This window comes from Suncus etruscus, chromosome 11 (genome assembly GCF_024139225.1).
Source record: "Suncus etruscus isolate mSunEtr1 chromosome 11, mSunEtr1.pri.cur, whole genome shotgun sequence".
Lineage (NCBI taxonomy): Eukaryota > Metazoa > Chordata > Mammalia > Eulipotyphla > Soricidae > Suncus > Suncus etruscus.
The window spans coordinates 81,234,213-81,250,492 of NC_064858.1; the positions used below are offsets into that span (position 1 = coordinate 81,234,213).

A 16,280-nucleotide genomic window follows, 5' to 3' on the forward strand; every position below is an offset into this window, starting at 1 on the left:
AGTTTCCATTTATTTTTTTCTGGTCTTTTCTTCTCATAGTTCTAAACTTCAAGTTTTTATATTGCTTGTGTCGTTTCTCTTAAGCCCCATTTATTACAGAGTAAAAAGGGTTTGATAGACACCGCCAACTTTAAATATCCATTTTTCTGCATTCACCCTCTCCTCACTTCAAATCATCTTTGTCTTTTGAGTCCCTGAACAAGTAGGCTCTACAGGAAATATAGCTGAAGATTGGGAACAAGGGACTTCAGATACATTAGTATTTGTTTGTTTTTTGGACCACACCCAGCAGGATTCAGAGCTAACTCCTTGTTCTGTGCTCACACACCATTTCTGGAGGGGTTCAGGGGACTATTTGGGGTGTTGAGATACAACCCAGGTCACATGCAAGGCAAGAACCCTACCCACTGTACTAGCTCTCCAACTCCCAAATCTTTAAATATGTGGGACAGTTCCTTCGCATAACTGATATTTTCTGAAGGAGGGATGTCAGTGACAAGAAAGAAACTAATAGAAAGAATTCAAGTTAGATGTTATGAAAAGCTTCCTTCTCTTTAGATTAATATTTGTGAAATTTCTTTCTTTTTTTTGACTGAAATCAGTTGAGATTCAGTGGTTACAGGTGCTGGGGGGGGGCATGACTGGAATAACTACCCTTTGAATTGGTCTATGATTTTAAAAAGAGCCTGCATTTTTGGCAGCTGCTGATGTTGAGGCCCAATACTCAAACCTGTCAGGAGCTTTTTTAGTTGATATCTCCTGGGCTGCTCTGAGCTGTAGGCCTGCCTGCTGGTGAAAATAAGCAGGTGGGGCGTGGAAGGGGGATGATCTGTCCATCAGATTCTGTTGCTGCCTCAGAGCAGTGAGCAAATTAACAGAAAAGAAAATAAGATCCCTCTAAAGCAACCTTCTAGAGAAAATTATACACTCTGGACCAGGTAGGTTTCTGGTCACTATAGACATCCATAGGATCACCTAATTAGTAGATAAATTATTTTAATTTTTTTTAATTTTTGAGCTATACCCAGTGGTAAACAGGACTTTCTCCAGGCTCTGATTCAGCCAGAATCATTACTGGCTGGACTTAAGGGACCATATAGAATATGGGGGAGTGAGCCTGGGTCAGCCTCGTGCAAGGCAAGCTCCCTACCCACTGTCTATTGCTCCAGCTCCAAGTTAGTCGGTAATTTAAATAAATGTCAAAACAGAATGTAGCTCAGGTTTGCCTCCTGAACCTAGGTAAAATATATGTATTTAATTTTAATTGTGGGATTATATGTACAACATGTCCCTCGTTGAATATTATATTTTGTTGTTGTGTGGTTGCACTGGAGGTCTCACACTTGCTTGTGGTGTGTGTGTGGATAGAATCTGGCAGTGCTGAGAGCTGCAGTCCATAATGTGCAGTTATTCTGGGATTGAATTCACAGCCTCATGTGTTCAAGGCAAGGCATGTATTCTTCCACTCACCACATCTCCTCAGCTGTCTACTGTAGAAATAATTATCATTGTCTCAAAACATGTTAGTCATTTTTTCTAAATGTCTAAAGGGGCTTAAGTTCTCAGGGGATAGTGGGGTTAGGGGTTGAGGCTACATCCTAGTAACTTTCTCTAAGTACAGTGAGGGATTTAGATATTTTAGTCAAAAAATATTAATCAGGTGTTTTCTCTGTTTTTTTTTTTGTTTGTTTGTTTTAGTTTTTGGGTCACACCCGGCGGTGCTCAGGGGTTACTCCTGGCTGTCTGCTCAGAAATAGCTCCTGGCAGGCACGGGGGACCATATGGGACACCAGGATTCGAACCAACCACCTTTGGTTCTGGATAGGCTGCTTGCAAGGCAAACACCACTGTGCTATCTCTCCGGGCCCGTTTTCTCTGATTTTAGCATTATATCAAAATGCTTTTTGTGTTTTAGTATTGTGTTACAAAAGATGAAAACTACAATGTCTGGATTTATGTTTTTTCACTCTGCTTTGTTTGGGATCCAGACCTAGCAGTGCTCAAGACTTATGCCTGGCTCTGTGTTCAGGGATCCTTCCTGGCAGGGCTTGGGAGACCATATGTATTACCAAGAATTAAAACAGAATTAGCTATGAGCAAGGCAAGCCCTTTACTTCAATGCTATCTCTACACTCACAATGTTTCTGGATTTAGGACAAAGCAGGGGAAAAAAAAGAAGGAATGTTATCTATTGGTGACTCTGTTAGTCATTAGATGCTTTGAACATGTGGGTTAAATATTATTATCACCATCATCACCCCCCACATACCTTTTATTGGACCACACTTAACAGTATTTTATGTTTAATACTGCTTTTGAGCATAGGGATCACTTCTGCTCAAGGGAAATATGAGGGTATTCAGGGAACTGTATAGAGATTGAAATTGGGTTGACTGTACACAAGGCAAGCACCCTACCCATGTTCTATTACTCCGGTCCCTATTTTCCCAGTTTTACAAATGAAAGAAACCAATACTCAAAGAGACTAAGTAATTTTTGCCATGGACACGAGGTGAGTAAGTAAGTGGTGGCACTATTATCTTCTCATTCTAAAGCCCTTTCTCTATTTGATGAGAGGTAACTTGTATGTCTCCTCCTGTCTGAAAATTCAGCTAACAATACCAGGTTCTGTGTGAGATCAGTGCTGAGTCAGTGATATCAACTCATGGAGAGAGAGCTGAGGTTGGGAAGATGTAATCTCAAGGAAGTAACAGAATTTGAGATTTAAATGAATCTTTTGGATGAAAATATTAGTAGACCCCTCCCCAGGAAATAACACTTCAGAAGAGGTTGTATACATGATACATATAAAGTTAGACAGTGAGTTGTCTGACTCAGCCTCTATGGAAAACATGGCAATGTCTCAAAAAAGTAAAAATAGAACTCCTATCAGATCAGCTATTCCACTTCTTGGCAACTACTCCAAAAACATTAAGTCAAAAAGATATATCTCTGTGTCACAAAAATACAATACAATACAATACAATACAATACAATACAATACAATACAATAGTTTGATGCAATAGCCAGGAGATGGAAACAACCCAAATGTCCAATGACAGTCCAATGAGTAAAGAAGTTATGGCATATAATGTACAATGAAGTACTATGCAGCTATAAAAAGAAATGGTAACAACCATACAGTTCATAGCAATGTGGATGGTACTGGAGGTACTTTTTTTTTTTTTTTTGTTTTTTGGGCTATACCCAGCGGTGCTCAGGGGTTACTCCTGGCTGTCTGCTCAGAAATAGCTCCTGGCAGGCACTGGGGACCATATGGGACACTAGGATTCGAACCAACCACCTTTGGTCCTGGATCGGCTGCTTGCAAGGCATACGCCGCTGTGCTATCTCTCCGGGCCCATACTGGAGGTACTTATTAAGAAAAATAAGCCAGAGGGAGAAGAATAAATACCAGATGATCTCATTCATTTGTGGAATATAGAAAGGCAAAACAAGAGAAAGAATATTAGAAAGTAGGAAACCCTGGTCATGGATTACAAAATGTTTTTAGCAAACAATGGGAGGAGAGATAGGGGGAAAGAAGATCACACAAGAGGTAACATAGGGACACTGGTGCACTGTCACGGATACATTGGTAGTAGAATGCAGAAATTTTGCATATTGATATCATGAAAGTAATGTTATTTAACAACCTAAAATAATGAGTTAAAAATAAAGCAACTTAGGGGCAGGAGCGATAGCACAGCAGTAAGGCATTTGCCTTGCACGTGGCCAATACAGGAAGGACCTAGGTTTGAATCCCAGCATCTCATATGCTATCCTCCCCCAACCTGTCAGGAGTGAATTCTGAGTGCAGAGCCAGGATTAACCCCTGAGCAATGGATGCTGGATGTGACCCAAAAACAAAAAAAAAAAAAACAAACAAAAGTACTAGTAGTTTGAATGCAATGAATAATCACCCTTTGTATTTATTTGGACTCTATAGGATATACCAAATGTCAAGCTGATACATTTTCCCAGTAGGCGAGGGAGAACTATAAAAGAGGTACCTAAAAAGTTGATAGTACTATAGGGCCAGAGCAATTGCACAGCTGGTAGGTTGTTTGCCTTGTATGTAGCTGGCCTGGGTTTGATCTCTGGCATTCCATATTGTCCCCTGAGCCTGCCAGGAGTGATTTCTGAGCTCAGAACCAGGAGTAACATCTGAGCACTGTCGGGTGTGCCCCACAAACCAAAAACCAAAAAATGATAGTACACCAACAGTTTAAAACCAGAGAACCAGGGATCCTGATGATCTGTAGCTTCTGCCAACACTTGTCTCCTGAGACTCCTCTTCAAAATGTGGCTTTCCTCTCTACCAGGTGACCTTGAGTATTTTTGAGCTGGCCTCTGCTGCTGGAGTGTGCTGTGACATTGACCCAGCCTTGGTGGCTGCCATTGCTAATCTGAAAGCTGGTAAGAATGAGAAAAGGGGACAGTGGAAGGCTACTTTTGACTGGGAATATAATAGTGTCAAAGAAACTTTTGTTTGAGATAGTGAATTCAGAGGACATAAACTGGAACTAAGGAAAGCCTTAAAGTCTAGTCTCTAACCTACAGAAAATAACTGCATAGGAGATTTAGCTTTCTAGTTGAGTTTTAACCAGTTCTGCTGCCAATTAGTATCAAGTATTAAGCAAGAGTCTAATGGCATTTGATCAAAGGAATTCATTGTCTGAGAGGGGAAACAAGATTAATGTAGATGAAACAATGAGAGAACAGAGTTGGAGAGAGATTATAGCAAGTAAGGTGCTTGCTTTGCACATAGCCAAGCTAAATTAATTCTCTGCACATATGGTACATATCCCTACCCTGCATCCTGCCAGGAGCAATTCCTAAATGGAGAGCCAGAATTAAACCTTGAGCACAGCTTTATGTTGCTCCACCAAAATAAACAAACAAAATATAAAACAATGAGAGAACAATATATGACAGTATATGGTTTTGTGCTAAGCTGGATGGTCTGGCATCTGAGTTCCCCACAGTGGTCTTATATTTTTCCTTCCATATAATCACCTATTCTATTCTTTTCTTTCCCTTGTTGCATACTTGCCCCCATATTTTCCATTATACATTTCCTCTGATGAGCATTTCATAATTAATTAAACTCAGAATTGGATGGAACCAAGGGGCTGTTAGTAGATCTTTCATAATGATCAGACTTCCCCTTCCTATTTATTTATTTATTTATTTATTTATTTATTTATTTATTTAATTTTGCACCCTGTCACTGCTGAAGGGTATCCTGTCTTTGCACTCAGGAATTACTCTTGGTAGTGCTCTGGATTGAATCCAGGTTGGCTGCTTACAAGGCAATGCCTACTCACTGTCTTATCTCTTTGGAGTGACTCTTTTTCTGTTTTGAACCCATTAGGCAGGCAGCTGGCAGCATGTGCTTGAACTGTGTGTCAGATCCCCAGTGAGTTTTGCTTTGTAACTAAAGGAGGCCATTGGCACTGGCACTCAGATTTCTCACTGTGAGTGGGAACCGGTATTGTCCCCTTCACAATTATAACTTGTTCAGAGTGCTTTTTGTTTGTTTGTTTGTTTTTGGGTCACACCAGTGGCGCTCGGCGGTTACTCTGTGCTCAGAAATCGCTCCTGGCAGGCTTGGGGACCATATTAGATGCTGGAATTCGAACTGCCGTCAGTCCTAGATCAGCTGTGTGCAAGGCAAATGCCCTACCACTGTTCTATCTCTCCGGCCCCCCAGAGTGCTTTTTATATGGAAAACTTTATATCAAAATCTTTTACAGTGTTTTCATAAACATTTTCTCATGTGATTCTTCCAGTAATTCTGAAGTAGGATCATGTAATTGGTAGCTCTTGTTTGCTTTCCTTACTCACTTTCTCTCTCTCTTTTTCCCCTCTATCAGATACATCATCTCCTGAGGAAGAATATAAGGTGGCCTGCCTGCTTTTGATTTTTCTCGCTGTTTCCCTCCCACTCCTTGCCACGGACCCTTCTTCTTTCTATAGCATTGAGAAGGATGGTAAGAAATGACTAAGTATGAGTGACCAGTACTATTTAGGTTAGTGTTCTGTGGTGGAAAGATGAAACAGAAGAAAATACTTCTGACTCAGCTGTAAAGTTGTGTTTTCAAAAACCCATGAAAGTGAACCACCCATAAAATTAAATTTCAGTCAAATTTCAGAGGTATGTCCTTTACCTTCTCTCCAAATACTTTCTTATGGTGTTAAAAAGGGAATCTTGAGGGGGGACGGGATGTGCTCAAGTGGCATCAAGCATGTGCTTAGCATGTGAACCTCTGAGTTCAACCCCAGCACTACATGGGCCATTCAACAACCACTGGGTGTGGCTTCTTCAAAAAGTGGGGAGAATGGTGTTTCCCTAAAATATGTTCCTGTTAGGATCAGACTAGGGTGGCAGAATAGCTCACTTTATTTCTTTTTGTTATCTCCCATGCTCCTTCAATAACCTAGGTTACAACAACAACATCCACTGCTTGACCAAAGCAATCATTCAGGTGTCGGCTGCACTCTTCACACTATACAACAAGAACATTGAAACTCACCTTAAGGAATTTCTGGTGGTAAGTTGGTCTAGATTTTAAGATTGAGAAGTCTCATACGAATTTACTTAAATCCATGATTGAATTAGTGGAAATCTTATTCCTATCTAATTCCTTTAGTAAGAAGAAGGGATATCTCTAAATTCCCCAACTCCACCCAAGTACTGAAAGAGAGTTTTGGTCTAAAAGTCAACAAATCTTTTTCTTTATTTTTAAAAAATATTTTGGGCTACACTGGGTAGTGTGCAAGGTTTATTCCTGGCTCCAGGATCACTCCTGGTGGGGCTATGAGGGACCATATGGGGTGCTGGATATTGAACCCTGGTTGCTTGTGTGCAAGGCAAATGCCCTACCCATTTGCATCATCACTCTAGCCCCTTTCTTCTTTTTCCTTTACTTCAACAAATCTGAATTCCATCTCTGGAATTATTATAAGCATTTGTGTGACTTCTGAAGAGAGATTTTGGGCTTCAGTCCCCCCTACTCCTATTATCTTTTCTTTCTTCTTTCTTTCTTTCTTTCTTTCTTTCTTTCTTTCTTTCTTTCTTTCTTTCTTTCTTTCTTTCTTTCTTTCTTTCTTTCTTTCTTTCTTTCTTTCTTTCTTTCTTTCTTTCTTTCTTTCTTTCTTTCTTTCTTTCTTTCTTTCTTTCTTTCTTTCTTTCTTTCTTTCTTTCTTTCTTTCTTTCTTTCTTTCTTTCTTTCTTTCTTTCCTTTCTTTCTTTCTTTCTTTCTTTCTTTCTTTCTTTCTTTCTTTCTTTCTTTCTTTCTTTCTTTCTTTCTTTCTTTCTTTCTTTCTTTCTTTCTTTCTTTCTTTCTTTCTTTCTTTCTTTCTTTCTTTCTTTCTTTCTTCTTCCTTCCTTCCTTCCTTCCTTCCTTCCTTCCTTCCTTCCTTCCTTCCTTCCTTCCTTCCTTCCTTCCTTCCTTCCTTCCTTCCTTCCTTCCTTCCTTCCTTCCTTCCTTCTTCCTTCCTTTCTTTCTTTCTTTTCTTTCTTTCTTGCCATATCTGGCAGTGCTAAGGACTTAATTCTAAATTTGTACTCAGAAATCACTCCTGGCAGAATTCAGGGGACTGTATGAGGTTCCAGGAATCAGACCTGATTCAGCCATGTGCAAGGCAAGTTTTCTATATTGTACTGTTACCCCAGCCCTCAAATTTTCCCAATAAAAAGATTAGAGAGGAAGCCATGATCCACTACTTGTATGTGTTAGAATATCCAAAGGAGTGTGTTAAAATCACAGATTTCTGATTCTTGTCCAGACTCATTGAATTAAAATTCAATGGTGGGTCCAGGACTTTGTTTTTGATTTTTCTTTTCAAGTGGGGGAGGTTGGAGGAGTACTCAGAAATTACTCCTGGCAGGTTCATGGAATCATATGTGTTGCTAGGATTCTAACCTGGGACAGCTATGTGCAGGCCAGGTCTTAGTTTCTAGTAATGTCTCTAGTAAATCTGATGCCTGGTAAAGTTGGAGAGATACTGCCCTTTCTACTTCTGATAAAAAGTCAAACATTATTAAAATGTTCAAGTATCGTGTATTTTAGAATCACCTGGAAAATTTCTGATCCATAGTTTAGGCAGGTCTGGAAAATTTGCATCCTAGCAAGTTCCCAGATGATGCTGACTATTGCCCATCATGGAATCTCACGTTGAGAACCACAAGTCTAGATTTCTAGGGACTGGAACTTATTACCAGACACCTGATTCTACTGTAGATTATATCCACTTTGTTTGAAAAGAAATTTTTTTTGGCCACACCCATTTGATGCTCAGGGGTTACTCCTGGCTAAGCGCTTAGAAATTGCCCCTGGCTTGGGGGGACCATATGGGACGTCGGGGGATTGAACCGCGGTCCTTCCTTGGCTAGTGCTTGCAAGGCAGACACCTTACCTCTAGCACCACCTCGCTGGCCCCCGATTTTTTTTTTTCTTTTAGTGAAGGTTTGTCTCCTTGTAACTGTAATCATTATTCTTAGTTCTTTTTGCCTCTGGAAAAATACAGAGTAACTAATCTCTTTCCATTTCTAAAAGAGGCCCCAGAGTTTTCCATTCTAAATTCTCTGTGGAGGAATCCTATCCATACACTTTGACTCATGGCCCATTACCCTGCTTGTTTGAACATCCTGGCAACAGCGAGTTTATTCCCTTTGCAAAGTATGGTTCTGATTTAAGAACCAGGGCCTCATCTGTCTCCTCCCCCTAGGAGGAAGCACAGCTCATATCATACTCTCAAAAATCTACCATTGCCCCAAAAAGTACATGTTGGAGATTTAAAAGATGACTTAGTGTGTCTCTTCTTTTAACATAAGTTAAAAAAATTCCTTCTCTCATTTTACCTTCCTTTATTATTGTTGATGTTATAATGACTAGGGATTATATGCACACTTAGCTGTGGCAATTGCACCCTCTTTTTCTCTTTTTACTGTGAAAAAATTTTTTAGAGTCAACTGTGAACTGCAAAGTTCCATGAGTTTCAGATATCAACAACTGAGGCACACAGTAAAGTCTGACTGGAAATTGTAGTGCTGGGACAGCAGCTAGAAGAGCTGTTAGGATTTCACTTAGGGAATGTGGGAACATTGGGAATTTGAACTAATGACTATGTTCTTGCAAGGCAGGTGATCTATGCCACTGTGCTATTCCTTTGAGTTCTAGAAGGTATCTAATGGCCTTGTGGGACAAAGAGACAAATTAAATGGCTTCTGAGCATCTTAGAAGTAATGAGGATTCTTTGAGGTAGGCTAAGAGGAATTCCTTCCCTTTTATCTCCTTCCATCCCCGTACTTTTTTCTCTCTCTTTATTTGCTATATGTATGGAACTGGGCTTTGGATTAAATAAATTATGTTTTATCCCTTCTTTGATCTGTCTGTGCCTCAAGGAGAGCAGAAAGAACAACCATTTGGATGTTGACAAGAGGAGAGCACCAGGAATGCTGTGTTGGCATTAAACAGCCTAATGTCAGTGTTGTCTAGTAGCTGCTGGGAGAAGAGAATCTCTAGGCTTACAGAGTTATCTGCCTTTGTTCGAGATTCTTCTTTGCCTTTTGCAATCTCCTGTTGTCTCGTAGGCTGGTTTATAGGCAGTATGTGTTTCTGAAGCCCGTTATTTGTTTTTTTCCACCCTTAGTCTCTCTCTGGGAACATCATAGCACTTCTTAGCTCTCTTCCTTGATCTTTTCTTAACTTCCTGTATCCTGAGGCTGTCCTACCCTGACCTCCATAAAAATCTGCCGCCTAACAAATTCTTCCTTTACAGGTGGCATCCATCACCCTCCTGCAGCTGGGCCAGGAGACTGACAAGCTTAAAACCAGAAATCGGGAATCTATTTCTTTGCTCATGCGTTTGGTATGTATCTGATTTTAGTTGGTCTAGTAAAAGGAGATGAAGGACCAGAGGGAGAATTTTCTTTTAGTGACTTTGAGTTCCTGTTGTTGTTAACTTCCAACAACAGAAGAACTTAACTCTGCTCCACCCTCTGTGTCTATTGCTCACATTCTGGGCAACATTTCACAATCCTGTTAATATCCTGTAAAGCCAACCTTCAAGGACTTCTTTATAGGCTGCACTTTCCAGCCCCCTAGCACCCACTAGTTTTATTTTTTTTCCTGTGGTGTCCTCAGTCTGACCTTGGGAAGCAGCTATGTCCTCCACATCTACCTGTTCAGAATATCTTTGTTTTTTCTTATTTTTATTTTGGTTTTCGGGCCACACCTAGCAGCTTTCAGGGGTTTCTCCTGGCTCTGCATTTAAGAATCACTCCTGGTAGGTTAAGGGGATCATGTGGGATGCTGGGAAATAGAACCCAGGTTAACTTTCCTTCCTTCCTTCCTTCCTTCCTTCCTTCCTTCCTTCCTTCCTTCCTTCCTTCCTTCCTTCCTTCCTTCCTTCCTTCCTTCCTTCCTTCCTTCCTTCCTTCCTTCCTTCCTTCCTTCCTTCCTTCCTTCCTTCCTTCCCTTTCTTCCTCCCTCCCTCCCTCTCAGGGAAACTAGAGTTTACTCCTGTTTCTGTACTCAGAGATCACTCCTGGTGAGCTTAGGGGACCATATGGGATAGAATGCCAAGAATTACACTTGGGTCATTTGTGTGCAATACCCACTGTACTATCGCTCTGTCTCCCAACATTGTCTTTCTTTCATAGTACTATGAAGGTACTAGGGAGATTATACAGGTATCAGGGGTGCATATTTTGTAAACTTGAGATCCCAATTAGATCTCAAGCACTATCAACCCCCCTGAATACGACACGGTGGGACTCTGAGAACACAGGGATATCTCTACAGGTTCACAGTGACATGCAGCAGCTCATCATTATATCCTAGTATTGAACTGTTAGACCAAATGGGCCTAGTTATTGGGTCCCCTGAACACTGCGTGGGAGGCTCATATTTTAAAAAGTATTCTATAGGGGCCAGAGAGATAGATCTAGATAAACAAGACTTAAGAAGCATGCTTTATGTGAATCTCATCTTGCTTTATCCTGACATCTACAGCTTAGGATTCCCTAAAGCACTATTGGGGCGGCCCCACTAATCCCTGCCAAAGCAGGGGCTGAGCAGTATAACTTTTGGCTCTTTCATGGCCCTTTCTAGGTATGTAGTTTGAGAATTACCAAGAGGCGTCCTTAGGCCTTCTGAGCACACTTGAAAGACTCTTTCTTCCCTCACTCCTTTAAAAATGATTGCTGTGAAGAAGGTTGGTGAATAGTACAGAATGAATTGGAGAGGGGAGTAGAAGCAAAGATGGGGAAGGCAATTTATCCCTCCAAAAAGATGAGGTAGAGAGCCAGGTAGACCTCTGAAGTTGCTAGATGGATCAGACAACTTTTGCTCTCTCTCTATTTCTCCCACTCCACTTCCTGCCCCCAAGTTGTGGGTTTTTCCTGCCTCTGGCAGAAAGTTGTGGGAACTCTGACTCAGTTAACTTAAAAAAATATTTTCTCATGTTCTCTTCTTCAACACATATATTGACTCTTGCTCTTGACTGAGTAGACCCTCTTCTTTCTTTCTTTTTTTTGTTTTTTTTTTGGGCCACACCCATTTGACGCTCAGGGCTTACTCCTGGCTTTGCACTCAGAAATCTCCCCTAGCTTGGGAGGACCATATGGGATGCCAGGGGATCCAACTGAGGTCCGTCCTAGACTAGTGCTTGCAAGGCAGATGCTTTACCTCTAGCGCCACCTCTCCAGCCCCGAGGCGCTCTTCTTTCACTTGAGAAGTCTGCCTGGAGTCAGTGCTGCCTTGAAACCCCCACAAAATATTCCTGGGACCTCAGAATTCTCTGCTAAGTAGCCTTATCCCACTTCTGGAGATTTTGTAAGGCTTCTGCCCCAAGTCCATTCTGAGACTGCTGGCACTTCTAGTGGATAGTTCTCTAGCATCACAGGAATGTATTGTTTGAGTTTAGAGGTATAGCTCAGAATTCTGTATGTATAAAAATTCCTTAAACTGCGTCCGAGCGATAATACAGCAGATAAGGCATTTGCCTTGTACATAGTCAACCAGAGTTTTATCCCTAGCATCCCATATGGTTCCCGAGCCTGCAGGAGTAATTTCTGAGCACAAAACCAGAAGTACTCACTGAGTACTGCTTTGGGTGTGGCCAAAAATTAAAACAAAAAAAAATTCCTCAAACTGGGATGAGAAGACAAAGGAGGTATTCCTGGAGGGTGGAGCCACTCCCTTGAACCCTGTTCTGGTATAGAACTCAAAGAGAAGGTTAAGAACTTCTAAGCCCTGGCCTTCCATAAAATTATAAAGGTATATTGCAAAGATTGCATGATAGAATACCATGAGTTTATTTGACTTATTGGACAACATGGTTTCTGGTTTTTCACATGTACTTTTTGATCCAGGTCCTCAGATGGTAAGGAAAGACATGCCTTGCACTCTCCTGCTCATTCTTTATACACATGAGCATTTAGTGGTATCTTATATCATATTTTATCCAGCTATAAAAACACGTAGCTTGATCCAGTTAAGTATAGAGGAGAGAGAGAGAAAGAGAGAGAGAGAGAGAGAGAGAGAGAGAGAGAGAGAGAGAGAGAGAGAGAGTGTGTGTGTGTGTGTGTGTGGTGTGGTGTAGACTGAGATGAGTGAGGGCAAGTACCAGTAGTACATCACAGGGAGCACAATCTTCGAAGCAACATGACCTTGGGAAAGTTAATTGACTTTTTTGAGACAGATTCTTTTTTTGTTTGTTTGTTTGTTTGTTTTTTGGGCCACACCCATTTGATGCTCAGGGGTTACTCCTGGCTAAGTGCTCAGAAATTGCCCCTGGCTTGGGGGGATCATTTGGGACGCTGGGGGATCGAACCGTGGTTCTTCCTTGGCTAGCACTTGTAAGGCAGACACCTTACCTCTAGCACCACCTCGCCGGCCTCCTGAGACAGATTCTTTATCCATGAAAATCAGCAATAATTTTTATGTTAGAATGGTTGGGCTTCATAATAGATATGAAGGTTCTAGTAGCTAATAGATGCTCAAAAATATTTATTTCTCTTGACCATTCATTTTAGGTTTTGAATGATGTAGATATATATGCCTCTTCATTTTCTTGGGCAGATTTTACTATCTGTAAGTTTGTCGGTGATTCTGTATTGCAACCGTCAGACCTGCCTCCTCCTGCTTTCCCCACTGGCTCATTGCTGGTAACATGTAGGAAGCTATCTGCCCCTGTGGCAACTCTGTAAAGCCTGCAGTGACAGGAATGGAGCCAGAGCTAGGCATTTTGGAGGGTGAGACAGAGGGACTAGCTGCTGCAAAGCAATTTAAATGCAAATGTTTCCACAGAGAAATTGGAAATGACTGAAGGGAGAAGGAGCTGTATACTGAATATAGAGGCTACTTATGTAGCCCCCAGTTCTGGCTAGGCACTCCTTCCCCAGGGTCTCTCTGTCTTGACAGTTAGGTTTGTGTAGCCTACCCCTCAGTGCTGGCAGCCTGATTCTTATATGAGTTTTAAAGGAGAAGAGATGCTTATTTTTCTTCATGGTATCCAAGATGTCAGAAACACATCAATCCTGGCAATTAGTCCAGTTCTTACAATTCATAGGTGAAGAAAAGGAGGAGAGGAAGGGAGATGACAATTAAGGCCTCCCCCTAAATATATAGGCAGACATTATAGGGGATGGAGCCCAAACTTCTTGGCTTTCACTCTAGAAATATTTTCATTCCACAAACTCCCACTAGTTTGGAGCCCTGTTATTTTCCATGTAGAGTGAAGCAAAGAATTGGCGGTCTCCATCTCACTTCCATGTACCCAAAGACATGAGCTGAAGGTTTAAAAGTCTCGCCTGGCAAGAATTTTTTGCTAGGCAGCTAAGATCCAAGGCCACAGTGTTACTGGTCTGTTTCTTTTTCTTCAGTTTGCAGCATCTGCTCTGCGAAAGCTGTTGTGTTGCTTCATATGAGCATGTGTTTGAGAACAGCAGAATCTTCCACATTTTAAAACTTGAAAGGACTTCAGGGAGAGAAGCATGCGAGAACAGACATGGTAGCTTCTCTTTCCTGATTGAATTTTCAAGATTTAAAATGCAGACCTTTTGGAGAAATCTCATCTGTGTGAATTCACAGAGGATGTCGGAACTTATCTCCATTTTTGCCAGTCTTCCACCACCTTGTACACTTGAAGAGTACAAAGACTGAATATCCTGGGTTGGGTTCCTTCAGTCCAAAACTAAGTTGTGTTGTTCTTGCTATATATGCACCCTCTGTGAGACCCCCCCACTCCACACAAATAATCTTATTCATGCATCTTGATCTATCTTTCCACTTGGCTGTGGGGCTGCTGGAATTACCACAGCGCACAGGCTTCTAATTAAACTAATTAATCTTGCCTGCTCCTTGTTGTGGCTTCTTTACTGTTCCCCAAGCTCTGTACCAGAGAGAGAGGAGACTGATGCCCAGCAGAAGAGGACCCATGTGAATTCCAGGCCTCTTCTCCTCAGTCTGCAGTGGTGATTGTTTCCTTCTCTGCACAGCTTTGTCATGAGCATTCTTCTCTGTTCTTTCTTGCCTCTGTGCTGTCCATTGGCAGATAGATGGTTTAGCATCCAAATGGAATTGAGAGTTTTATTGCCAGTATGGGAAGTAATATGTCCTGCTTTTAACTTTTTTTTTTTTTACTTTTAACTTCTGAGCTCTTTGCTAACCTTGTGCTGGGGGAAGAGGCCATTATATCAGAGCTAAAGACATCACTTTTCTTGTCTAGAGATACACTAAGTAAGGCTAGAAAAAGTAAGATTTGAAATCCTCTATACTTGTAAGAGAGTCTCAGAGGGCTTAGGGACCTGAGTGAGGATGCACATGTGTCATGGAAGAATGTAGAAGTATATCCTACCTAAATATCTCATCTCTTGGTCCCTTTTCTTCCAGGTGGTGGAGGAATCTTCCTTCCTGACCCTGGATATGCTGGAGTCCTGCTTCCCTTATGTTTTGCTACGAAATGCTTATCGCGAAGTATCCCGAGCCTTCTACCTGAACCGAGTGTCAACCAATACCCACTGAAGAGTCATTTAGACACACCTAAATCCATGCCATGCTCATGTGTGGCCATTTCTTCATGGGTGGAAATGGAGTGGGGTCACTATGGAGAAAGTTAGGAGAAAGAGCTATGAATAGGCACACAAAAGAATGAACAGTCTAAGGTTGAAGTATCAGAAGTGGGCCAGGCGTACGTGTGGGTGGGTGGGTGGGAGGGGAGTTGGTTTCCGAAGGGATAGGAAAATAGTTTATAGAAAAAATTAGAACTTTGGGGCCATGAGTATGAATTTTAACAATGAACAAAATGAATGATTTAAAAGTATGTTTTCTACTCTCTGATGACTAGAGCTTGAGCTCTGACTGGCATGGGTCTCTCCGACCTTCATCACTATTCTAGGATAATGCTGGCGGGCAGAGATGATCAATCATCATATTAAACCATAATGAGCTTATAATCCTCCCACTGGAGCTGCTATTGTCTCTTGCACATTCATTAGGACTATTATCTCCTCTCTTCCTTTTCCAATTGTGTTCAGCAAACATTCAGCCTGCTCCTACTGCAAAGTAGGAGCCAATGAAACTCACTTTACTTTTGATGGGGGCTCATAAAGGAGTCATTGAATCTCTCTTCCTTTGCCTCCAAATCTATTGCTTATAGGGGCAATGAGAAAGAGCCCTTGAGAGATTTTCACTGCAAGCAAATTTCCCTATTTGCTCCACTGCACCTTTTATGTTAGGACTTAGAACTCTCATGTGTCTAATCTGGACCCCTCCTATTTTTTTCTCTGATACCACCATAATACAGAGAAGAGGGTATAGGTCAGTTTGAGGACACATGACCTCAAATTGGACAATAGTCACATGGGTTTCACTCCCAAGCCTTATGGAGGTACTCTCTTCTACCTAGAGAGATTTACTTAATCCAAATCCCCTTGTCATTCTGGGGACTGTTGTTGCCTGAGGCAGGGATTTTTCTTCTAGATCTTAAATTTCATAGACTTTATTAGGTCGGAGAGTCCTGTGAATAGGTATACTTGAGGGAGTACAGCTGTTTTAACTAAGCCCTTTACTGCATTAATTAGAATTTCAAGTGTCACAAAGCTTGCAGGCATTAAGATAGCACTAAACTGGGTTCAGTTAACTCCAGTGGCCCCCATCCATCACTCTGGGCACCTACTGCCAGAAAGAAGCAGAGCAACAGATTATATGTGTTATGGGTTTGAAGTGTTAGAATGGGCACATATAATTAGCTAGTTGATTAAGTA

General features: G+C 41.4%; 1 protein-coding gene across 1 annotated transcript in view; it reads left to right on the forward strand.

Moving 5' to 3' along the window:
• The window catches only part of NCKAP1L (NCK associated protein 1 like), a 56,543-nt gene extending 41,380 nt beyond the window's left edge, over positions 1-15,163 (forward strand). Inside the window, exons 27-31 of the mRNA XM_049783364.1 lie at positions 4,327-4,420; positions 5,881-5,997; positions 6,449-6,558; positions 9,791-9,880; positions 14,908-15,163. Of these exons, the coding sequence (XP_049639321.1) occupies positions 4,327-4,420; positions 5,881-5,997; positions 6,449-6,558; positions 9,791-9,880; positions 14,908-15,039 (543 nt within the window). The 3' untranslated portion in view covers positions 15,040-15,163. The remainder of the gene's footprint in view (positions 1-4,326; positions 4,421-5,880; positions 5,998-6,448; positions 6,559-9,790; positions 9,881-14,907) is intronic.
• The last annotated feature ends 1,117 nt before the right edge of the window (positions 15,164-16,280 follow it).